Source organism: Centrocercus urophasianus, unplaced genomic scaffold (genome assembly GCF_019232065.1).
Source record: "Centrocercus urophasianus isolate 14NV4802_14NV808 unplaced genomic scaffold, USGS_Curo_1.0 seq_40, whole genome shotgun sequence".
Taxonomy (NCBI): Eukaryota; Metazoa; Chordata; class Aves; order Galliformes; family Phasianidae; genus Centrocercus; species Centrocercus urophasianus.
Window position 1 is genome coordinate 4,274,100 of NW_024884978.1, and position 26,920 is coordinate 4,301,019.

The 26,920-nt window shown below is 39.3% G+C and overlaps 1 protein-coding gene across 1 annotated transcript in view; it reads left to right on the forward strand.

Annotated features, from left to right (window-relative positions):
• CA10 (carbonic anhydrase 10) overlaps positions 1–26,920 on the forward strand; it is a 152,945-nt gene that overhangs the window by 20,397 nt on the left and 105,628 nt on the right. Inside the window, exon 3 of the mRNA XM_042833040.1 lies at positions 12,043–12,117. Coding sequence (XP_042688974.1) covers positions 12,043–12,117 — 75 coding nt within the window. The remainder of the gene's footprint in view (positions 1–12,042; positions 12,118–26,920) is intronic.

The window sequence follows — 26,920 nt, forward strand, 5'->3', positions numbered from 1 at the left end:
AAGGGGAGAGGGAAGAGCGTAGATCTCCTATCAACTCACAAACAAGTGCTGTTATTTCTACAAAGACCGGCAGAATAAGTACTGCCCTACAACCACTGGGTAAATATTGACAGTTCTTGGACTGTCTTTCAAGAAAAGCTTATTTTAAGAAAGCATTATCCCCAAATAGATTATATTCTTTGAGCAGCCTTCTGGTTTTGTGGAGTAAACAGACCTCACTTACTTCCTTAATATCAGAGGTTGTTGTTTTGTTTACTGTCCTGACATCTCCCACACGTTCAGGCTGCTGATGGCAGAAAATAATGAAAAGCAGTGGGTGTTTGAAAAGTAAACCTAGCAGCATTGGGCAAAGCCCCCTATGGCACAGCTGCAGAAGCGAGCAGCTGAGCTGTGCAGCACTGCGAGCTCAGTGCACCGCTCTTCATTTCTACCTGGGATTGCAGCCGGGGAGATCAGAATTAAAGAAATCCACACTCAGAAATAAAGACTGGGACATGGATGCATCTCAAAAAACTTGTGTGTATTCTGGAACTGTATTCAGAACATATTTGAGGTAGAATAATTCCTATCAGTTTAAATCTTTTAGAATGGGCCTAGAATAAGCTGCTACAAAAGCACCTTTGATCAAAATACTGTTTCTGCAGATACTGTGTCAGTCTTGTTAAATAATGTTAATCCTCACTTGTTCAAGAAACAACAACCCTTGAAGTTACATAAATGCTTGCATTAATATGAGTTACAGACTCAAGCTCCTTACATATACTCATGCATCAGTAAGAAGACCACACACACACATCAATTTCAGAACCAGGAGGTGAAGGCAGGACGTGGTTGAACACTACAGAATGGTGATACGTCCAGTAAGGTTTGTCCTAAGGTCTGAAGGGCCATAGAATAGTTTAAGGCAGGTGCAGCTGTGGTTAAGCTGTTTGCTCTCCAGCTAAATAACGGGGTCTTTTAAGCTCGTGAACACAGATGGTCCTCTGTGATTTGTGCTGCTTCTAGCATATGATCTCTGCAACTCTTCGGTGCTGCAAATAGTATGAAAAATAAATAAGAACAGTTTTATCAACAGATTGCTGCACAAAGTTGTGTTGGGGAAAAAAACCAACAGATGCTGCATAGGATTTAAGAAAACACATGATTCCTTGTAGGTATATGGCTGGATCAACTCCAAGAATGTACAGAAGGGGAGGGACCAATCTGACTAAATGTAAAACAAGTTAGCATCTTCTGATACTTCAGCTCAGTTGCCTGTGTAGCTGAGTGAAAAGCTGGCACACCAGTTGCAGTGAACCTGGACTGATGTGAAGTTGATTGCTGGAAAGGATCTGCTGTAAGACCCTTTCTCTGAATCCAGTTTTGTCATCTAATTTTGACTCTAGCATCTGCCTAACAGGGCTCAAAATCCATTTCACAGAGTCAGTAATGTTGTTTGTTGCATAACTGTTTGGTCACCCAGCCAGATGTAACGGACTTTGATTTGTGTGCATTATTCATCGGCCCTCACTGGATTTCCCTGGTGGAGAGCGCAGAGTTTCACAAACAGCCAGACAGGCATTTGTGTGAAGGGAAGCACTTACATGTGCACTCTTCACTCAGTTTCTCCTGGGTGCTACTGTGACAACTTTGATGCCTGAGAATAATGTCAAAATGTCTTAAATTTATTTTTCCACAAGACAAAGTTTGTTAGATTTATTTCAATATTCCAAATGTTCTCTTATTTTTATGAACAGTTTGCCTAACAGCCAGGATTTTATAAACTCTAAGTCCACTTGAAATAGAGGACCTGAGATGTTTGGTGTGCTCTAGTGGGAAGATGAAAGGGCTGGAAGTAGCTTAGTTCCTGCAGCCTGACTGCTCCCGCTGGCACTGATTTCTGCATGCATTTCCACTCAGACCTTCACAGTTTGTGCTCTTCACTGCCCAGACATAAAACCAATCTCAGATCGAATCCCACAGCCATTGCCAAGTTATCCCAGTGCTGCTGATAGATGGAGCTGTCTGTATCTACTTGGACATATATATGTCATGTGCGAATTCAGGCAAATCCTAGCAAAGGAAATGTCAGCAGATCTGCGCTCAGCAGACTATGGTTGATAACTTCCTTTCAAGAGTGTTGGCCATGGCTTTTCCATTTGTACCGGGAACCCTTTCTGCACACATGAAACAAAGACTGGAGTGGAGGGAATGAAGCAGGCACAGGACATGAGGGCATGATTTCTCTTAGATGCCATATTAATGGATTAAGTCTGTAGTCCTGCATATCCCACTGTTCCCTGTTCCCATCCACAGTGCTCAGCAAATGGGGAAAACACTCAGCAGGCATTTATTTGTGTGTAACCAGGTATGGATGTCCGTGTCTGCAGGGTTTGTAGTGATTTCTGCAGGCAGCTGCAGAGAAGAATTTGTCACTTATCCTCAATTGTTCTTTGAAGCACACTCAGATAAAAATTTAAAATGATAAGGAAATTAACTGAAAGAAGGAAAGCTTCTCTCAGCCCAAATTTCAGGACTTTTCTCTCTATCTGTAGTAATTTCAAAGCTGCTGTTCTGGGGCTCTTGCGCTCATTGCTAATGCAGCGTGTCGCTTTGTGCCACTGCATCGCGGTTGTGTTCAGACAGGAATTTGGAGAATATCTATACATATCAATAGAGGGATAACTGCTCAGCGCATTTATAAATGAAGTTACGTGGGCAATGAGTACTATGGATGGACAGGATTTTCTGTACTACTGTCATACTCAGTATTTTGCACAGTAGGTGGAAGGCAGCTGGTGTTTATGGCAAAGTTACTGGAATGATCCCATCTGCAGCTTGCCCCATAGTGTGTGAAGGAGGCAGGGCTTTCACAGCTCCGTGTTGTTTTGTTCTTCTGTTTTGGTTTTTGTGGGTTTTTTTCAGTCAGAGTCTCAGCAAAAGATAAATCACAGCATAAGAGCAATCACAGGGGTTAGCAGAGAAAAAGACCTTTAGGAGTATTCAGAATAAACATTACTAAAATATGGGAGAAAGCTGGGTAACATGCAATCCTGTTTGGTTTTCAAAGGGCACTTGAAACTGCCAGGCATCTGTTTTAGATGAGCAAGGCCAATAAGAACAGAAATATACACATTTAAATGTCCACCTCCCATTTCTGATCCTGAGTTGGTTTTGCCCTTACTGAATAAAATTATTTCCTCTTGCTACAGGGAAATATAAAAGACTGTCTGAAACTTCTGTGGGTTCTGACTTGGGAGAAACAGGACCACACAGACAAAAAGAAAAGCTAGGAAATCCCTTATGAAATGGTTGCAGGGGCATATTTCTCTACACAATTTCTTTACACTGAAAATATTTTAAAAAAATTCTTAGCCTTGGTGTTTCTTTTCTTTTTCTTTCATCTTTGTCCAAAGTTTCATCTCTCAAAGACAAGGAGAGTAAGCTACGAACAATAGGTGGTTTGGTGTTTTTTTTTTTTTTTTTTTTCCCTACATGGGATTTCTGCCTTAAAAAAGAAGAATAAATTAGAAAGCAATTGAAATTCTAAAACAGTAAAATGAGGCAGGGAAAGGCATCACAACCAGCACAAGATATCTTTCACCTTAACCTGAGAGAGAGAGAAAAAAAGCATAGCACTGCTCTTGACTAATGGTCAAAGAAATGGCCAGGAGGGATGAATGAGGGACACCCCTGCAAGGTTCAAGAAACTAAATAGAGTTCTGAGGAATAAATTGCCCTCCATATCATCCACAGTAGACACAGCTGCATCATTTCAGACCAGGCATATTGTTGGTTGGGGTAGAGTTGCTGAAAATATCTCTGAAATAACAGAATAACAGCAGAGATCCAGAATAATGCTGCTGTCTCATGAAACAGCCCAGAGAGGGCAGGGTATGACTTTGTTCAGCATCAGTGGATAAGCACAAGTGTGGACAGATGGATGAGAGAAGTAATCTCTGAGGGATATTCCACAGTACTGCAGGGAAGCACAAATAGTGAGAGAGGCAGAAACAGTGATTTGTCTCCTTCCCCATTTTTCCAGATAAAGGGGATGAGCACAGAATGCTTCCAAGAGAGGAAAGTTTGGGGAGATTTCTGCACTTCTGAAAATAATTCAAAATGAACCAGTGAAAGCTAGATAGTCAGGAATTGATATGGCTGTCATCACTCTAATAGCTAAGCAGTAATTAATGAATTGGAATGTCGATGCAATACAACATGGCTGGCAGCTGAGATGAGTAAGATTTGTTCTTTTAGCTGTTTTGTCTTCCCCTGGCAGCTGATCTGACTGGAATGACTTCTCCTCTTCTCATTCCCCCACTGCAGTTCAGCTCTGCCCAGTTATTTCTCATTGTTTAGTTCAAAACTCAGAACAACAGCTGCTTTTCTGCACCTCCTAGCTTGGATGGCATTTTGTCTGGGCACTGCTGGACACTTCGGATACTCAAGTAGCAGGGAAGCACTGTATTTCATTGTATTCATATGGCCTAAGTAAGGGAAAGTCAACCTATAAGAAAGATTGAGGTTTAGCTAGGAAGTTGCAAGGCTTTTGCTTTCTGTTAAGAAACTTGTAGTAACAGTAACCAAGAACCAGCATCTGCTGAGGAACTGATGAACTCCAGTGGTGAGGAAGAACAATAGCAAGAAAGTGCTACGTTATGATGGGACCTGACTTCAGATTTCCTGTCAAGATTTCCAGGCAGACTGAAGGCAGCCTTTATGCTTCTTTCTATGCTTACTGTGGAAAATACGATAATTGTATTTATCAAACATTATTAATTCATTGTGCATGATGTAGCCCTCTCAAATGTTTCCATATCACATTCTGGGCCACAGGCTTTCATGAAGCTGTAGAATTCAGCATGACATGAGGCAGCTGTGTGTTTTGAAGGATCAAGCACCTAATATTGATGCCATGCCATTTGTCTTGAGGTTAATTGGAAGACCTTTATTTTTTACTCTTGAGTTTGCCTAACACGTGATGAATGTTAAATTCTGGGCACAGCTCCCACAGGGTAAGATTGCTGCAGAAATCATTTTACTGAAGCCAAGGAAAAGAATGAAAAAGATCTGCCTGTGGCAGTTAATGGGACATTCTGTCTGTTTGTTCTTTTACTGATTGGTAACTTTGTGTTTAGAGAGCACAGAGAGCAAGTAGGGTCAGAAACCCAATGAGATGTCAATATCATACATGCTTCTGAGGAAGGAACTTAGTGGTTTCCTTTCAAAGGAAGCCCTATTAATTAAGCATTAATAATGTATTGAAGTTTAAAGGCTCAAGGATATTGAGGCCATTTCTTTGAAGATGCTGTGTCCTAAAACTGCACTGAAATTAATAGGAGAGGAAGGCATTCAGCACAGTGTACAGAGCTATTCCAAAGTTAATATCACAAGATGTCTTGCTTCTTCTTACTGTGTTACGTTACAGAGCTCTTCAGACTTCATATCTTTTATGACACGATTAAGCAGCTCATTGGAGACAAACTGCCCTATCTAAAGCAGTGCAGTGCAGACTGTGCTCTGACACCTCTATCAGAGACTCTGGAAAACAGTGAGAGGCAAATTGTATTGAAGTGGTTTAGGAGCCATGTAACCCAAAGCATGCCATCAGTGGCTGTCTTGAAACACAAGGTTGCGTCTCTTGCTTAACCCCTTGAATTTCTCACCCTATCTACTATCAGTATTTTGCTCTCATTGCTGCAATACAGCTATGTATTTGTTTTCCTACATTAATTAATTGGCTTTGATTTCTTCTCTTGACTGACTGAAAGCTGTAGGTGCAATATGTGGTTTTGTTCACTTATTAAAATTCAAGTAACAGCTGCATGATTGGGCATATATTCTTTATGGAAAAGTGCTGCTTACAAGTTGCAACCCACCACCCAAACCCATACACTTTTGCACCTTCCTTTAACAAGCACCTAATGAGCACAGTTGTGTGGGATCCCTTCTACTGAATCCTGCTATTTTCTTTCCTGAACACAGTGGGATGGTAACCAGTATTACAACCCTTGTTTTAAAGTTAGTAAGTGAAAGTGCACAGTCACCTGCAAGATTAATAGCAAGGGAAGAAGGGAAGTTCTGAAGGCCTTCCTGCTGGCTCTGCAGAGGCCCTTAGGCTAGCTATCTCTTACCTTTGCCCCTTTCCTTCCTTATTAGTTTAGAAATTCTTCAGTCAAAAGATTCACAAATGCAGTTGACAGAATGGAGAAGATAATGCAGAACAGGGCTGGATTGTACACACACTTCTTATTCCTGCAAAGTTCTGCTCACAGAGCTGTAAGCAGAATGCTCTTCCTTCAGTATGAGGTTCAGCAGTGGCAAACTTCTTTGTTTATGGTTCCTCAAGCAGCATTTAATGGCTTTGGATGCTCAGTGGCTCTCACCAAAAGCCAACTACATATGGGGAGTAGATGTTTGCTATGTTGTGACATTGTGCCACATTGTTTGTCACTACTACCTGCATACATATGAGCCTGCTTGTGTGAAATCTCACCCTTTGGCCCGTGATTTTAATTGTAGTCAGATCAGAACACAAAATTACAATAAGTAGAAAGCACAGAGTGAAGTCTGTGCCATAGCAGAGTTCCCATGGTAGTGCTTTGCTTTTGCCCTCAGACATGATAAAAACAGGTCACATCCATTTTGCTTCTGTTGAATACTGTTTGGAATTCACAACAGCAGTGAGAGCTTTTACACATGGGGATGGTGGAAGAAGGATTTATGGAATTGGAAAGTATTAACTTAATGAAAGAGCATTTGCATGTTTTCTGAGTGAAACGTTATCCAGAAAAAAAAAAAAATCTGGCATAGCTGATGAAAGCATTTTGTTTACTGATCCCTTTATAATCCTTTGTTTTCTTTTTCCTCTCTCCTCATATGGTGATGCATTCAATGTAGGCTGTAGTATTCATAGGCAAGCTAACCTTTCTTGTCCTGTAAGTATTCAATTATAAATGATGCTTTATATACTGCCTGAAACGCGTGTAGCATTTTTAATATAAAAGGCTGCATAAAACATCTTAAATAATAGCTGCATTATGTAGAGACTCGTTTTAAACAAAGAGAACATTAATTATAGAAGGCTGAATCTTAAGCTAATCGCACCTGCTTAGTTTCCCTGCCGTCTGGTCCACTTTGGACAAGTGTATTCCATTTGATTTGAGAGGCATTTGTTGGTATGAGCCAAAAGCTCATACTTGTATACTTGTGTGTACTTGTATGTCTCGAGATGGTTTAGACTGAGAAACTCTGTATTCTCTCCAAAGTTTGGGCAACCCATTCTTGGTTAAACACTGTACAAAAAGTCCATGTAAAATGTAGTAACTAATAATTCAAAATAATTACAAAATGCATGAATCCTCTGACATCTTGGAATGGAGTTTAGCAAAAACATTAAATTTCTACTTGAATGAAAACCAAAACAACAAACAGCCAACCACATCCTCCACTGTTGTCTGTAAGGCCAATTTTCTACTAAATCATGTCTTCTAAACCTCTACGAAAGCATCTAATTTTAATTAGCAATAAATTAATGCCTTGCATTATGTTTATTACAAAATTACACCATTTTCTTTCTAATCTCATAACTGTGAAAATGGGGTAACAGTGCTAAAACTGATTTTTATCTATTTAATGCCAGAGCAATGCTAATCAGGTCATCAAAAGCAAAACCCTTAGGATATGAAAGCAGCATACAGAGTGAATAACATCGCAGTCAGGAATTCAGATCAATACGTTCAAATACAGAAGAGCTTTTCTCCAACCTTGGTGAGCCTGGCTCTCCACAGTTTAGCATTTTTCATTCCTGTGGAATGAGGGTGAAGGGGATGAAGAACTGAGACCCGGCAGGATGCTGCTGGCTTGTGCTTGGGTGTGAAAGGCATCACCAAAAAACCTGTTGTTTAAGTATAGAAAGTAGGTAACTAAATAGCTGAGCGCTCTGTTTACATCTTCCAAATGGGCATGCTTACTGGGAGGCCTTTCATATTTACTACTGCATTTTATATATTAGCATTAGCCTTCCAACAAGATGCAAATCTTAGTAGATGTAACAGAATCTGATGTAAGATGTAACAGAATCTGCATTCTGGTACCTGGCTTCTGAGACAATATTATTAAAATAGTTTTACAGAACACGCCACCTCCCTTTGAATTACAAGCCTACCCATTTTAACCTCTAAGCCAGACAGAGTTAACTGGTGAGTCTGTGGCACTGACACCTTCTGGCATTTGCATCTACATCATGTTTTCATGATCCTGTTTGGCACAGTTCCCCTATGGATGGAAGTCACTGAATACTTGACATCTTGCAGGATTTAGCCTTTAATTTTATGCTCCACAATAAGATACAACTCCAATAACCTGAAAAAAAAATGAAAGCAACATGCTATATCTGCTCTGAATAAATATCCTGTCTCATGTACAGCAGCTGCACTGAAATAGATCTGACATAACAGTGTTATATCAGCACAACTAGTAATCTCAGATCCTAGTGATTTCCGTACTGAAGAGAACACTGTAGCAAATGGAGGTCATTTCAATAACCTTTAGCACTTTGGACAAATGTGGTGCTTTGGACTGGCTCTGTTAGGGGCAGAACACATTGCTGGAGCTAACACAGCTGCTGCACAGCTCCCTCTGCTCTGCTCAGTCAGCAAAGAGTCTCTTCAGCTGGACCTGTTTATTTCAATGCCTTATAGAACCAACAGTATTCCTTGGAATCCAAAGGCACCTAAGCGTTCTATGCAGGTTCCTACCCCGACTATTTTTAACTATGCAGTAAAAATACAAGATGTTGAGGTATCAGAAATGAGCATTTTTTTTAGATACTGAACCCCTTCTTAGAAATACAGAACTGGTTTCTAGACCTTTTTTCCTTCTCAATATCTCATGTGGCAGCTCACAAAGAAACAAAGGAGCTGCCATGCAGGTGCCTCCCTGTTCCAGTAGTAACACAGGAACATCAGAACCCCTAAAGCATGCCTGTCTCTGGTTATGGTACTCAAGCAGAACTGCAATGAGACATAAAATAGCTTTCCTTTAATTGAAATAAGAAGGAAGCAGAGATTATTTTTCATTAGCAGTGTCATGAGATGGCAAATACGAAGAATCCTTTTCCTTGGCAATAATTCCTGAGCCATAAGGTTGAACCTGTTTATCCAGGCACAGTGCCTCTCTGTCAGATGGGCATTGGTACAGCCCTGGGTCTGTACAATTGGTGTATGAGCATCAGGTGTAAGTGGCCCAGATAGGATTCCCAGCAAGGACTGTCCATATGTCTGTTAATTCTAATTTTGTATTCCTTTGTTCCATCACTAATCCAAGTGTGGGTCTATTTCAGAAACAGAACAGCTTTTCTTTTTTTTTTTTTTTTTTTTTTTTACTCCTGATACAACTTCTTGTCTACTTTCTAAGGCAGACTGGTATAAGGCAGAGGATTCAGGGTTCAAACAAGAGCATGGTAGTGGGCTTTGCCTGCCCAGCTCCTCTCTCAACTTTCTCCTTGACTTTCTCAGAGGCCTCAGTTTTCTGTGGAGCAGCAGTAACCCCCTTGTGCTCTCACCTTACCTTAGGCTGTGGGAAAACAGCACCTCTTACTGTATTTCTTCTTTCTGTTTCATTTTTATGTATCTATTAAAGAGATAAGGATCTGGTATCTATGGAAAGTGCAGAGCAATGGTAGGTCATGCTCTTTGATAGAGAAAGCGATTGCACAGACATCCAATTACTTAGTAAAAATCTTCGATAATCTAATTTTCTTACTCACTTCATACAGTCTTTGTTTCCATATTAATGCAAGAGATTTGAAAAAAATATGCCAAAAATCTTAGTTCTCCTGATACTGCTTTTGGAATTAGCCTTACTAAACAACTAAACATTGGCACAGTACAACAAAGCAGAACTACAGAGCTGGCACCTTCTGATTTTGGTTTAATTTCAATTCTGAGTACTGGATTTTTTTGTTGTTGTTTTCTTCTGGACCTGACATGCATCATTTAGGATTGGCCACAGAGTGGGAAAGGTGATACAGTTTTCTATTGTATAAGTTTCTACAAATATTGACAGCAAGCAGTTGCATTTGGAAGTACTCAGCCTTCCTTCTTAAGCTGCCTGCCTCTGCACACAAATTTCTTTACTCTTTTCCAAGAAGCAGCTGCCTCTGGTTGTGTGTAGCAGTTTTAACTGTGCGTGTTACTAAAAAGTTGATTTTAATACAATCTAGTTGTCTGAGAAATACTATGTAAAAAGTGATTGTTGTGCTTTTGGAGACTCACTTGGTATCTTTTCCTATTGCTGAATCATCCTGAAATCTTTGAGGACTTCTGCTGCAGATAAGCATAGAAGTAACCTCCATGAACCAGTGCTGAGATTCAAAAAAACCCACCAAAACCTAACAACAGTTCAGTCTGAGTCTGACTATTTTGCTGCTCACATGTTTTGGATCATGGCTTGAGATTTGCCATTTTCCAAGTGTCTGCATTATGTAGTCCAAAGCCAGAACACGGTTGGAGTTCTCTAGACAGAGATATAAACAATAAATGAAGGTAATGCGCTCCGCAAACTGTAAAGAGTACACAGTGTGTCAGTCCTTTCAGTTTAATGTGTCACCAACCAATTAATGGAACAAGCATGAGTACCACAAGGGGATTTCTACATCCACACGTACCCATTCCACAAGTATGTCTGGACTTCTGGTCAGCAGATAGCAGTGGTCCTTCTCTCAGTACGTTTAATTAACTTCAGCTTTACTTCTGGCTGCAACTTACAGTTAGTTAAATCACAAATATTGTTTTGTTAGGGATAGAACCGTATGCAGCCATCCTCATCTTTTAGTCTGAATGTCACATTCCCTCTGTAAGTTTTAATGACAACAATTTTTGTTATGTTGCTGGAACTTCTCCCAGGGTAATTGTGCCTTCTGTACACAATGTGCAACTGAGAAACAAAACCGCAACAGAAGGCTGCAAAAGCTCATATCATTCCTAGCTGTGTATTTATGTTAGAACTCTTAGACCTGGTGAAAGGATTGAAAGTCCAATTACAGAAATTAAGCTAGTGATATAGAAGATAGCTGAGCTTTCTATAACTCAAGGAAAAGATTGCTCTAAACATGGAGATTCAAGCATGCAAAGTTGAGACCTTTGCTTCTGGCTCTGATCTGCCCATGTCTCTTACTGTCTGTCTGCACGACCTTGAAACAATTAACTTTATGTTTCTATATTAACATTTTATATTTTAAGCATTATATTTGCTCCATGCCCGTTTCCTTCAGGATGAAGGGAAGTCATGTCTTTATAAATCAAGTCCTTTCTACTCTTGGCTTGTCAGAAAGTTTAGGGAAGTTATTTAAGTAACAGTCTCATCATCCACAGCTTAGATTTTTGTCCATATGGCTGTCATAATATTGGTCACAAAACCTCATTGGTTTGCTGCACTGTGCTGTAGAGTTTCCCATCAGACACAGGTAACACCAGGATGACTGCAGTGGGGGATAACTTAAAGGCTTTTGCAACACTCATCTCCCTGCCTGAGCATTATGGTATAGGCCAGTGAAGCAAGGAGCTACGTATTCCTGTTCTCTTTCTGGAACTCAGAGCATGTTTCTGAAGGAGAAACATACAGACACAGCTATGGCCTATGCTTCACTGTCATTTCTTCCTGTTCAAAATGAGAGACTGGCGAACTTGGCAGAGGGGAAAAGAATGATTCAGTCCACAAACTCAGGCTCAGATACTGACCACTGTGCTTGAAGTTCACTCACTTTGTCTGCAGTTTTATCCTTAAAAAAAGTTGACACGTGAATGATCAAAAGTTACAAAACCTCATTTTTTATCTGAATTTAAGTTTAGTGATCACTTCCTCAGAAGTCACATTTTACTGCCTGAGAAACAGCGAGAAGGGGATCTAAGACACAGGCACTTAATTGAACAGACATTGTTTAGGAACATGCAGAATGGCTCCTGTGTTGAAGATGATAACCCGCTTAGAGTTTCCAAAGTTCTTGCAATTATGTGTTTCCCATGCACTACCTTAATTTTATGGTTTGTTTATTTCTAGCTCAACAAAATTCACCAAAAATCCATGAGGGCTGGTGGGCATACAAGGAAGTGGTCCAGGGAAGCTTCGTTCCAGGTAAGTGCACTGTAGAAATCCTAGCTTTTCTTCATTTTTCAGTGGAATAAGTATAGTTGGGGTGAGGGGGAGGTATTCTTTGGTTGTTTCTTAATGCATTGCAAAGATGTGAAGAACGCAAGGACTCAGCAGCACATTACACTGAAGGATAGAAAAGTTTGTAAGTATAATCTCCATGGCTGCTTTCAAGGAAAGACAAATTGCTTTGAAGACATTCCTGTTAAAGATAACATCTTCCTACTCTGAAGTTGTGCTGCACACACAGAAATGAGGCACAGAAGATAGAAAAGCAGTATTGTGCTTAAATAGCAGCACTTTCAGACAATCCTATCTCTACAGATTTAAGAAGAGTGCGTTATGAAAGCAATGATTAAAACATGAAACTAACGAGTTCCACTGAGTTTTGTTTTGAAAATAAACACTGTGGGGAAAAATTATGAAAGCCTAACCTGGCTTTAATAAGATCTATTAATGGTAAATAATCTGTGAGCAGCCAGAAGGATACAAATGAGCATCACCAGCTGAATTTACCTGACAGGCAAAGTGAAATTCATGCTAACAATAATCTGAACGTACGGCTCGTTGCTGACTGTGCTTCTCCAGAACGCTCACACTAGGAGTGCTAATGCTACATACTGCTTAAATAAGCTGTGGTCTCACTAGTCCTTAGCTTGCTCTTCTTGAGTCTCTCTAACATTTCAGGATCCAAACTGCCTGAGATCTGAGTAGTTTGCAGAGCTCTTGTTTTGTTTGTGACCTGCGTTTGATACCGGATTTGTGTGCTGTTTCTTTATTTTTTTCTTCCTTTATAACAAAATGACTTTGTTGGCCTTCCCTTCAACTAATTCTCTGAATTCTGCACAAATTTGTTTTCAAGCATTTCATAAAATCAGACCGTGCTTCAGTACATCCCTGTCTCTACATATTCTGGGACAGATTTGAGAAACATTAAATCCCTTTCCAATCACATTACTTTCAACTGCACACAGGATTTTTCCCAGGCTCTTGGATTCACAGTACCCATCTCCCAGCAGCTAGCAATCACTGATGTGTATCTCACAGGTAGCAGAGATAGGCAGGGATGAGGTACAAGACTCCTGACACTGTCTTCCCAGCTCCCCTTCTTGCACTGCTCAGCAGGGTAATGGGAACTGTCAGCATTATAGTATCTGTGGTTCAGGCCTTTCTTAGTGCTAAGCCTTACTTGTGTAAGGGTGCAGAGCTGCCCAGTGCAGGAAGGCAGGAGCATCACTGGCTGCCTGGGTCTCTGTATGTGCCAGAGATCTTTTCCATCTCACACCTGTTCCTAAAAGCAAAGGACTGATGTTAATTTATGTCATGTATGCACACAGACTGGAAAGTGCTTTAAAACATTAATTCAAGGTAAGTTAGGTCCTGAAATAAACTTCAGGGAACATTAAGGGTTAAGAACGGGTCAAGGTCGGGGATTGGCATAGCAATCAATCTGTATTACATACTTTCTGTACGCAGAATTTGACTGTGGAATATTCAGTCATTTGTGATGGGTAAAAATATGTTTGTGCCTCCCATTTGGCTGAGTTTTGCTTTGAATACATTTTGTAAGCATTTTCAGGGTGACAAAGGCAATTGCAGTTCAAACAGATCTGTACCACTTCTTGGACTTCAGATGTATGCTCATAACTTCTGGTATTTTGTGTCTAATAGCATTGATTCTCTAATCATAATCTTATTTTGTTCATCACATCACAAAAATGGTCTTTCTATACACAAAATATAAAGGTGATTAAAGCTAATGTTCAGTCATGGAATTCACTTGCCAAAACTGCATCCTGTTACCAGGATGTAAATTTGTGGAGCATATGTTAATAAGAGAGCACAAATATTTCGTGCCTGTGGGAGAGAGGGGACGACAACACTATTTCTGTGGCCCTCACTGAGTTGCACCAAGTCTAAAGTTGCTTCACGTGATGATACTGATAATCCTACCTACAAGGAAGCCCATCTCTACCAAATGATAAATGAACTTCTGTGAAGCAGATACTTTTCTTCTTCCTTACAAGAAACTACAAAACAACTTCCACACCAGAGAAAGTTCCAAAGCCACAATGGTTCATTACTGGCTATAGATGACCAAAGTCAAGTCTACCCATTTGGGATTCCATGATGAGAAATCTCTTCTTTAGTTTCTACTGTAACCCATTTTACTATAAAAGGGAAAAAGACTGCTGGAGATTAATGCTGCTCATGCCCTGCTAGGATGATGTTGATGGGATTATGCCCTAACATAGGCCAGCTGGCAAAGCTACACAGACTCCAAAGGAACATAGTGGCAGTGTCTGTGAAGCACTGAGGAACTCCCAAAATGAAGTATTTTCTCCTTGGAGGAAGTGATTTATAAGGGAAAAAAAAACCTGAAATAAGTGACAATTGTGGTCATGAACGCCAAGGCCTGATTCTAAACTTTCTGCTTTATTCCTGTACTTTTGTAGAAGCCTATGCAGGCAGGGCAAGTGTCCTCAGCTCTTCCTGTGTGGGCTTCAAGATTTACTTTTTTTTTTTAAAACATACACGTTCAAAACTAACCTTTGATGGATACATCACTGTAAGAACCATGAAGCATTTGTTCAGGGCCTGAAATGGAGATATTAAAATTAACATCCATCTACATCTAAAAGCTTCCGTACTAAGCCATCCTTCAGTTACATAGGAGTCTACTTCTATACTGAGGCCAGTAATCACTTGGTTTAGCTGCCTACACAGTACAAAACAAACCTACTGATTGCTGCTTCTGAATTGCTTGCTTCTATACTAACTACAGCATTTCTTCTTGTCTTCTTTTGGAATTTAAGGAGGCCATAGCCTTGCTCACTGTCTGGTGCATTTGGTTTGTCAGTGAAAACAGTGGTGCTGTCTGAGCTCCAGTAGTGTGCTAAACAGTCTGCACACCTCTTCAAAATCATTCAGCCTAATGCCATCTCTGAAAAGTTAGTCAGCTGTATATAATTATTTGCTGGAACAATGGTAGCTCTTCCTTTAGAAAGCAATATATTGACATAATTCAATTCTGCAGGGTGATAAAGCATAGACTCTGGAAATCACTCATTTATGGAGTGGAACTTAAGTTAGTATATGTAGTATATAGCTGTAGTGGTCATTAGAGGTAGCTGGAGGCAAATACAATTTTTATTTTTTATTTTTATTTTTTACTTCTTTTGGAGGTTCTACAAAAACTGTTCACAAATCATGTAACTAGAAGGAAACTAATCCATTTTGCCTTTTTTTGTTGTTCTGTTTTGGTTTTTTTTGTTTGTTTGTTTCACTTCTGTTGTCAGTAACTGAGCCTTACAAGGACATGCCAATAAAGATGGTATCATTAAGTAGGAATACACTTTTAGCTTTTTTTTTTTTTTTTTAAAAGCTTTTTAAAGCTAAGCTATATCTAAATTCTGCAGTGACTTCCCAATCTACACAGGAAATTTTCTTCTAATTGGTTCCTCATTTCTAACTTTGAATTACCTAGAAAGCTCCCTAGAAGCCTTTCCTGAATGAATAATGATGGTCAGCCTCAAACCAGGGCTTAAATCTGCCACTAGGGCTTTGGAGTGGTCTTCTGTCCAGAAATGCAGAGTGACAAGCAATGAGAGGATTTTAGGAGCTCCCTTTCTAAAAGGGAAGGGAAAAAGGAGGAAAGGGAATAAAAACAGGATGTGTGTTAGTGACATTATGTTGTTCAAACTGCATTACATAAACTGTGATAGACTATTGAATTCCTGCCCTTATATGTGACCCATGGACTTTTAATGTTCCCGTGGTGGGTAATAATAATCAAGCAAAAACAAAGAGTACCAACTAGTACACATGCGTGCTCTATGTTTCACAGTAACAGAATATTTATCAGAAGGAAATCACTCTAGCTTTTTGTCACTTCTTCCATTATTTCTGCTTAGTGGTAAGATTATAGCAAAACTTTGAGTCTATGCAGAAGGAGATATACAGGACCTCAGGACATAACACATACAGTTCTCCAGGGCACTTGTGTGAATTGGCCACAGCAAAGGACTCTGAAAATCTGTTACCAGCATTACCTTACCAAACTTGGGGTTGGAGCACAGATCTTTGCTGACGTAGTCTCAGATCTTTCCTATCAGTAACTAAGTACCTTTCTTGGCTGATTTATGTTCCCTCCCACCCCTCCTAGTTTGCAGCCAACAAAAACTGCATGTATGAGAAGTGTCTCAGACTTTGCTTTATTGTACTGACAAAACCAAATGATTGAATTTATCTCCTGTCTATTTCTAGCTACAGACAGGTACTGCAAAGGTCAAGACTTCCCTTTAGAACCTATACGGGACTGAACAGCATGATGCATCCTGCTGCGTTACCAGCTGCCTTGGAACTCTCCTCCTCCTAAGACACAAGCAATATCCTCCCATCTGCTCCAGGAATATGCTAGTATGGAAGAGCAGACCTTCAAGGCAGTGCTCTGCAGGTCCCTGTCAGTTAGTGCTCCTCACCCTTTACTGTTAGGTCAGATGCCTGAATGCAGGGAGAAGTCATTCCAGTTGCTTCTTGATGAAAGCAATTTACTGTACAGTAACACTATTATGGGCTGTAAGAAGAAGGAGCAGTTAGGTAACACTAACTTTTTATGGCAGCTGTAGTTGGTAAGGACTATCACAGTTTGCATGGATGGCTTCCAGTTGTAAGGACATTTAAGAGATAGTGGTTGCAATTTATACCCTCAAACAGGAGAGCAAGGAAAAGTATTCAAAACATCTGCTCTCATTCACAGTGGCATTCTATATGCACTACAGAATCCTGAAGAACTAAAGTTGCTGTCAGTTAAGTCACCGCTTTCCTGCAGATTTAATTTTTTTTCAATATTATGCCAGCCCACTCTGAAATTTTTGGAAGAGAAAAGCCAGCAAACCATCCTGTTGTCTTTTAAGGTCTCATCATTCCAAGATAAGCACATCTTAGGGTGTTTAGTTTTGTTGTTACTGTTTTTATTTTTTGAAATAGGATCATTGCTGTGCAAGCAGAGTTTTGAGGGTTTGCTCTAAACAATGAGGCTAATACCAGGGAGTTTTTTCCTTAGGTTCTTCACTGTGACCTAAATGCAAAGTGAGGAATTCTAAGTATAGATAGTGGTATACACAGGATAAGGTTTATTCTGTTCTTGACACGCTGCTAAATATAAAAGCAGTTGAAACAGTGGTGCTAAAACATAACTGAAAGCTTATAAAACCTCCCTTATTCTGAAGGACTGTTCAGAACAATTCTAAGTGCTGAACAGCAATGCTTCCACACATTGGTGCTGCTGAGTGTTCGTGCTGGGATATTCAAGTAGTTTATCTCATCTTAGGCCTTGACAGGCTGCTCTTCATACAATATCAGCGGCTCATGTCACCCCTTGGCAATAGGGATTTTAGTGATATCCATGTGCTAAAGGAGGCACAAATAAATCTAATGGAAGAATCAGTGGCTGCTCAGTCTCAGAGATCCAAAGTACTTCTCAGTTCTCCAAGCTAATAGTCCACAGTTTCTCAGAGGAGAAAGAAGTCACTGAGAACAGTATGTTTTATGTTAATAGTGTTCTTCTGTAGTGGAATGCAGTTGGTTTAGTCATGGAAGGGACGCAATGGTTCAGCTTTTGGTTGCTTATGATTTTATTTTTTTTTTTTTCCTATAAAATGGTACAGTGAAATTGAACTGGGATCAAATGTTACCACTGAAATAGAATTGATGAGTGCTTTACTCTCCTCCTGTCATTATGCTACTTACAAAAACACTCTTATAAAGCACTTTGATGAAGAGAAGTATATTTTAAGTTACTGTTTGTAACTAACAGGAATACAATTCTTACTTCTGTGATAACATTCACACTGGGTTGTTACAACACCTTCAGGAAGATTACTCCCAGCTGCTACAAGGGTGATGAACCCTTGCATCACTGAGGAGTTCAAGTTAATACAGCAATTCACACATCTTACTGGTACAGGTTAGTGTTATGTAAGGAGGATTTGCCAAGTCATATGGAATAAAATATAGTAATTGCAGACACACCCTGATCTGTAGCTAAAATAAACTTCTGTGAAAGCAGAACACACAGTTGCATTGCATTTGTCTGTTGCAGCACATCTGTTACATGTTGCCAGTGAAGGATTAATTGTTACTCTCTAAATCTAGAGAACTTCCCTGTGAAATCCAGTCCCTTGCTTAAAGAAGAAATAAGTCAAAAAGAAGTGACACCATTATCTAAAGCTAGATCCGTCACGCAGTATGAAAGTACTTTATCTCTACAGAACTGTTACGATTTAATTTCTAAATATGGAATCAGAAATCTGTAATATAGAATTTACTCAGTAGCTTGCAAGAGTTTTCTTCCCAAAAATACTATGTGCATGTATGTGTAGAATTACCTAGGCCCTTCAGTTATGGGATTGCTATTGACGTGATAATCTAAAGCCACTCATTTGCACTCACTAAAAATACCCTCCCCATGTAACACCTCTCTAAAGAAGTCAGTTGTGAACTCACTGAACCGTGCATCCCCTGAACAGACTCAGGAGCAAAATCCATCCTCAACAATTTGCTGTGTCTGCTTGACTAAGAATATGTGGACTCATTTGGACAAACTTTACTGCTGTTGCTAACACATATTGAAATACAGCTATTTCATAGCATCACGCCACTGTTTTATTTCTGGCACATGCTATTTGCAGTCACCAAGTCACTTATTACCTCTTACAAGTAAATTCATGCTAAAACAAAGTCACCTTCTTAATGCATTTCCAGCTACCTGAGGACCCTCTTTAGAGCTCTAAATCACACTAGAATTAACAACTTCAGCCAAAATAGGAAGCTTTCTGAATGTTATTGATCAGATGTGTTTTTTTCTACTAGTGAAAATATTACTTAGAATTACTCCTTCTTCCTTTCTGAATAGCATGTGGCTTTATATTAGGACACTTCTTCATTTTGTATTTCTAAAATGTATGAAAACACATTAGTGCTTCCAGACCAAGCAGTCACCAACTTTATAGTCAGGACATAAACCCTGCAAATAACAGCATAACATCATAATGGGAAACCTGACAGGTCGTTAACTACAGCTGTGCAAATGGCATTGCTATAATTCACAAATGCCCACAGACAACGTTACAGCCTTTCAGTAAACATGAAATATGTAGCAGAAAATAACCAGGTCACACAGAAAGCCATTCACTTCACACCTGAGAGCAGCACTAGTAACAGTGCCCCCCAAAACAGGGGGGCAACACAATGCAAAACACAGCAATGAGAGCAGAGCAGCAAGGTCCTAGGCTACAGCAAGCAAGCATTTGTTCAAATACAACAGCCATAAGCACAGAAATAAAGAAAAAAAGGAAGGCTACTTACCTTCAGAAGGCCTGAGGTACACAAGGATCTCTAGCAAGAACCCCTTGCCACCACTGCCAGACCTTAAATGAGGTCTGGGAAGGGGTGGATCCTGACTCCATCCCTTCCAGTCAATCAGGTTCATTGCATGCACCTGAACTCTCCTGGGTTGGCCCTGCCTTTCCACCAGGTGCTCCATCACTACTCTAAGCTGTGACTTGGCATTTCCGCTACACCAGGGTAATTTTTTTAAGGATCATTTAATAACCTTCCTCTGATTTATTTTCCATATCTCTTTAATAATCAGGAGTTTCACTTATGGGGACTTCAGTGGATGCTGAAGATCTTCACACAGAGAAATTGTTTTACAAATATTAAGTGAGATGTAAATAAAGATAGAAGAACTGAGTTCAAGGTAATATTAGGCAGACTTGGGGAGAATTAACCAACCAGATAGATGCCTCTGTCATCAGACTAGTCTGCCTAATCACCACACTGCTGGTTATTGCTGTTCACTATTGCACGTTAGGTCATTAGCCAGGAGTGAGTTCTGTTTCCATTTAGATTTTCCTAACTAGCATTCAGTCATCTTCAAACAGCTCTTCTTCTCACTCCTAAATTAGGCTTTCTTAAAATAAAGAGGAAATAAATGTCTGAAGTTTAATAGGATTTGGCTGAAATGCTTGCATTGCATGGCCTCACCAGGCTCTATTATTCAGATACTGTCATCCTCAGAATTACCTGGTAATTTAATGTGCATTTTAAATTGGCTAACAAGAATATAAATTAAAGTAATGGAGAAACTAGTCTCTGAAGATTTTATTGCTCACTGTAATTTTATGTTTATGGACATATTGCTTTGTGGCTGGACTTGGGCCTTTCTGACTCCAGAGTATATGGTAAGAAGATGGTGCCTCACTTCAGAGCCTGGTGAAATCAATGAAATCAAGTCCTTCCACTTGACTCCAGCAGGCTGTGCTCAGGGCCATAGTTACATCGTTCTGTCAATTGTTTGTTTAACTTTGCAGTTAAATGCCGTTCAGTGCAGTTTCATTTTTAGGAAATACTTTTAAATACTGCATCCCAACTTGTTTTACATTTTTTATGAAATTCCTATGGCTAGTTCCAAATAAAATAATAGTTATAAGGCTAAAAAGAAAAATGAAGACGATGTATTGGCTAAGATGTGAAATTAAATGTGATTTGCAAACAGAGATAAGATTCTCTTCCTACACTTCTCAGTCAGTGTAACCACAGTATTGGAATTCTGCAAAGGACCAAAGGAAAAGTAGTGATTAAAGTGGCAAAATTGAATTGAAATAAATGAATCTTTTCTCCTGTATTAATGACTGTCAAGTTTCCATCTGCCTTCCATTGCTTCTCCTTTGTTGCTGATTCTGAAGCTACTCTCCCTATAGTCTTCTTTGAATTAATAGTATATTCAAGAAGGCACGAATATATAGTTAAGCATGAGTACAGACACACAAATAATATTTGTTGAAGATAATGGAAATTTTTTACATCAAATCATGAGTATTTATGGTTATTTGAATTATCAAGTATAACAAGCATGAAATATTTGTGTGGGTTTTGAGACAAAACTCTAAATCAGCACAAGATTGCAAAGAAGATGATGAGGCAGCTCCAGAACATGAATCTTTTAAAATACTGAAAAATTACTCAGTTTCATAAACAACACTTCTTGTGTTAGAAAGTCCCATTTAAAACAGTGATTTTGTCTCACCAATTTCCCTTTCAGAACTGGTTTAGCAGTCTAACTCCCAATGGCTTTTGAAGACTGATGGCTAGAACTAGAAACTCTGTTTGTTGATTTAAAATGAGAACAACTGGACAAGCAAAAGGAGCTAAGTGATTAAAATACAGTCTCTCAAAAGTTCTGAGAATTAAGAGTCCAGCTTGTTTAGGCAATGAGATAGGAAGATCCAGTAGGCACTGTATCAGTACAGTACAGTCAGCCTGAAAATGGTTGTATTTCTGTCTGCAAAGTTCCAAAGTGTGTGAATCATCTTCAATTCAGAACTTTAGTCCCTGCAAGAGTGTTATTTATTTATTCTTTCAGGGGTTGGATGGGGTAAATAAATATGAGATAAGCTCCTGTCCTCAAAATTCTACCACATATTAAATGGAAATCTAGAGGAAATGAAATGACAAGAAAGTGAAATGACTGCTATGTAGCAGTAAAGGCAAATGAAATGGTTTCAAGTGAAAGGTGTGCTGGTTTCTTGCCTCCTTCTGGGAAGATTTCTGGTAAATAGGGAAGCTCTTACTGAGATACTGGCCTTTAATTTTCAATTTCCTGCTTGACCTTGTTCTGCAATATGAGCTTGCATTGGTTTTGATGCAAAAAGTACATAAAGACACAGTCCACCATTTTATAGGTATTACCATTGCTGGGCCATATATTTACAGTGAGAATTTTGTGGAGCAAGCTGATTGTAATTGGAGAAGTGGGGATCCTTTAGTTGCAGGGTCTTAAAATACAAAGCTGTTGAAATAACATTAGCTGACTTTCATAAGGAAATACATCCAAAACCATTTCACAGATATATTTTTGCTGACCAGTCACATTTCTCAAACTGTATTAAAGTACAGAATGTTACTCTCTGTGTTAGATTTACCTTTGTGGAGAAACAGTGCACTAAATCTCGGAGTATGATCAGACTGCAAACAATGAGTCTGAGGGATAAGAAGGGTGGTGGGTTGTTCTTTGTGTTCTGCACAATCCTGGCACTTCTGTAGAAAGAATGGTTTTGAAAAGCCCTGCTGTTTGCTGTCCATACATACAGACCATAAACGAATGTTTTAGTCATACATTTCTGTAGTGAAGGCAAGAGGAGTGGCACGAGAGCTGCCCTTGTGTGTGCAAGTAATGGAAAACTCCCCTCCCCTCCAAATTCATGGCTCCATGGCTCCATACGTTTGCTTTTATATCCAGCTTCCTGCCAGAAACAGCACAGAAGCAGTCTAGCCCTGCATACATTCTTGTGTGATTATAAAGACTTTTTACTGATGTGACTTCAAACTGTCTTAAACTGCACAGAGGTTCTCTGTATTGCAGTGTTAAGCATGCAGACACATTCCTGTTTTAGAGATGCACTTTCCTTTTACAGCAGAAGTGTAACACATAGAACCAGCTTCAGGTGTCCTTTTTAGACAAATCTCTCAGGCTGATGTTGTTACCACTCCTTCACTCCCTGGTAGGTATTTCCAGTGACCCCAAGATGACACGAAGCATCAGCTCCAAATGGCTACAGATAATCTCACAATGCCACTTCATTTTATGCTCTCTCCCTGATATATGATATCCTATTTATTTATTTATTTATGTATTCATTCATTCATTCATTCATTCATTCGTTTATTTATTTATTCCTCAAGTCTGAATTCACTGCAAAGCTTAGCAGAAACAATCAAAGCTCAGCCTGACCTGTCTATGAGCTCAGGCAGACTTTCTCAGTGCCCCTCAGTGCCCATTGCTTCAGCAGCAGCATTCAGCCACCCGGTGCAGCTCACCAACCTGCCTGGTCCAGAGCATAAGCACAAGTAACTATATTTAGGTATTGCATTAATAAGTGATGGAATTCTGCTTATGCAATTTTCTTCATCTAAAACAGCCAGAACCTTCAATAACACCCAGCCACTGTGTAGGGCGAGGCCAAACAACCAAGGAACAGAGGAAAAGGTCACAATATTAGATTTCTCTAACCTCTTACCATCTGAATTTTACTGTTCTATTCATGCTGGTGTTAGGTGTCTGGCTTTTTTCAAGTTCCACCTCAGGACTACCTGCTCTACTGCATGGCTCTGCAGTCGGGCTGCATGCAGACATGCATGCGCTCAGGTGTTTGAGATATAAACACTATCTGTAGCATTTTTTGTGTAGGACCTACATCTGTGTAACAATAGAATAACACATCTGTGTTAGAAATTAATCTAGTATTTGAAAAACAGCAGATGTAAATTATGTGATAAGATATGATGAGGCTTAATTCATGTGCGTTGATGAATAAATTGCTCCTTGAATATTAAGTGGCATTTCTGTGTGAAAATGCACAAATAAATCATCATGGTTTTATTATTTTTTTCAATTGAAACAACCACTGAGATGCACGGCTGTTTTTCCAGCACTGACTTGTCAGTAATGTCACCTTACTTATGCCTTAAAAAAAAAAACAAACCATTTTTTAAAGAATTACATTTTGAAGAGAATATTTTCTGAAAGGATTTGGGCTTTTAACAATTTGTTTTTGAGAAATAAGCCACAGGAAAATAGGATGATCTGATAATGTGGTGTGTTTGATTCTTCATTAACATCAGCCAAACAATAATTGGCATAAGTCTATTTTCTTCTTCTCAGATGAAAAGAGAGAGGTGATGTTGGAAACTTCTGATGCCCATCCAGCACTTTTAGCCCCACTTCATTTCCATTATTACCAAAGAATTCTTAATGCATTTATTTTCTGCCTGCAGTTGCACTGCTCTCAGGTTCAGGCTGTGTGACGTGCAGCCATAGTTACCTCCATGCACCTTTGGAGCACATTATTTCAAGATATCCTGCACACAGCCATTTGCCATCAGTCTGTGTAGGTGAGCCTTCACAGCTTGCCGATGGCCGCAGCTCTGTGTTAACAGCCCCTGTCTGGTGTTCAGAAATGTTCAGCAAGTGCCAAACACACAAACGAGCAAGTTCAAAAATAAGTTCAAAATGTTTTCTTTTGGGTGGAGATGCTTCGGGATGTTTTTTTAAAAAAGGAACACATTTTATTTATAATCAATCTATAATCCTCTTGGAAATAGAAAATAGAATGGGAGCTATTTACCAGCCTTACTCATGCTTTTCATCCACGTGAAAACAGAAGGATAGTCATTTTTCCTCCTCCATTTTTATTTCTACACCTCATATTACCATTGATCTGGTTGTGGCAGAATCCAGAACCCAACACCTGTTACACCAGAGAAAATCTGATGTAAAAATTGAGAAGAGTTCCATGAACTCGATTTAGAACAAGGAATACCTACAGAACATGGCAAACTCTGTAGGTGATTGATTTCCTATTGAAGATGATTCCTAAAAGCTCAAGTATCTCCAGGAGGTCACTCCCACCTCCAGAAAACATACACAACTACTTATTTTTAGACTTCTGTGGAAATGCCTTGCCCACACATTAGATTGGACATATGTTCTTGGATTTAGCTGCCAGTTTTGTTAAATTCTGGGCTTACTGTTTTTACTAAATAAAATTCCCATCTATTTCAGTCCAAGCAAAAACTAATTTTGCATAGAACTATTGCTCATAGACCTAGCATCCAGAGCTAAGTCTGCTGCTGACATTCTTATCCTTCACTGGGAGCTCTAACTTCAGTTACAGCACCTAGCAAGAATTTTGGGGTAAGTGCATGCTAACTCGCATTGCTGAATCTCAGTGAAAATGGCACCTCTCACTGCTGACATCTCTGGCACAACATGGACGTGCCGTTCTGTAACCAAAATGTCCTGTTCTCCCTTTTCTGATTTGTCCTATTAGCTGTCCATGCCTGCTCTAAACACCATAATAGTGATTAGTTGATACATGTGGGATACGAATACCCAAATTCCTGTGATCTTGTGCCGAATGAATTAGCTAACAGGAGTCGATTCAGTACCGGCCTCTTTCAACGTCTCTCTCCAGAAATCTCGTCAATCACCAAATCCCAGAGAAGATAGCCTTTAAATATTAAATTGTACTTCATCTTTGATCACTTTTGTGATCTCTTCTTCCTAATTTATTTTCAATTTTAAAAAGCATTCCTTACATTCATCACTGTCATCTTCCTCTTAGAAATCTCTCATTCAGTATTTCCGTGCGACATGAAACACTTGCATTTATCCTTCTAATTCCTTAGGCCCTTATTTAAGCATCACCAAGGGAATTTTCTGTTGTTAAAAACGTAACAGAGCAATTTTACTTCAACTGAAAGAATTTTTTACCCAACTGCTTTCAATGATAGAATGTTATAATTTCATCCTTGACATCTAAGCCAGACTCACAGACTGACAGCAATTGACTTTCATTTCACTGAAAGCCTTTTACATATGTCCAGAAATAGGACCTCCATCTGAAAGCTTGGTCTTAGAATATTTCAAGGCTGATCATGAAAAGGGTTTCATGTCTTCTGCTTTGAAAATAAGATCATTCTTCATCAGACCTCCAACATTACATATTTTAAAAGTGCTTATCTGTAATTAGGAGCTGTGACCTTCTAAGCTTTGCGTATTGCTTTCCACATCCTTCAATGTATGTGTTTTATGCTATTTCAGCAAATATAATTTCAGTGTTTTACCAACTCATAGCATCTCTTTGCAAAGGATGAAAGAGAACACTGAGATTTGGCTTTCTGGCAATACAGTGCAGAGTAACTCCTGTCTCTTGACAACACTGAGGCTCTTCTTGTTGTTTAGAAACCATTGCCACTTTCCTGATTAGGTTTGGCCATGTTGTCTTTGAACAGCTAAATAGCAGAGATCTCTTTCAGGTGTATTTTCTTTGAGATTAATTGTAAACGTCTGCCAACTTGTGAAGGTAGTAATTCTTGTAGTTGTTCAGCAGAGCTCCGAAGAGGATGTTAGTTTATTTTCTGAGCCCCTGCTTTGCATTTTCTTCCAATTCCGTGTGTGAATTTTTCCTTCCTCTCCGTCAGTGTGTCCCTGGTTCAGTATTGCAATACTTCAGAATGATGTAAAGAGGTTAAATTAAAACAGCATAGTAAAAGTAACAGTCAGTGTTGTGTTTCACTCATAAAATGGCATCAAAAGGACGTGGTTTTACAATTTGTAGAATCCTTTTTCTATTGTCAGTGAGAAAAAATGACTTGAAAAGTTAAAGCTTTTCTGTGAAGGATTAAAGTTCTGCTGTATAACACCAAGACTTTGAAAGAACTATTGTATTTTTCCACACCTGCACAAGTAGAACATGATAGGAAAAAAATGATTAAAACTCATAAGCAACCTGAGCAGATGGTTAAAAAAATAAAGGAGGATTGCTGAGAAAAGGTCCCTCTGACATTCACTGTTAGAGACAACAGTGGCTGTTAATAAAGCAGAGTTAATTCTATAGCAAGGAGTGAAATATTATTTAATCAGCAGTACTTCATACATAATTCAATTAACTGCCTTCACTCATCAGTATTAATGAGAGCTGGAGCTTGGATTAATGTGCTTGAGCTTCGTAACAGCACTCCCAGTCTACTTAAATGCTGCCAAAACTTAATAAAGCGCTGCCAATCAAATTACAGTATCTGAGCTCAGTGCATCAATGGACTGATATTACAAATCATCCTATGCTCACATCATTGTTTGCTAATTCCTTATTTATGATGATCTCTGCACTAAACAGTTTAATTAGTGTACAGTGTTAGAACACGTTAAATTTCTTACTGCTTT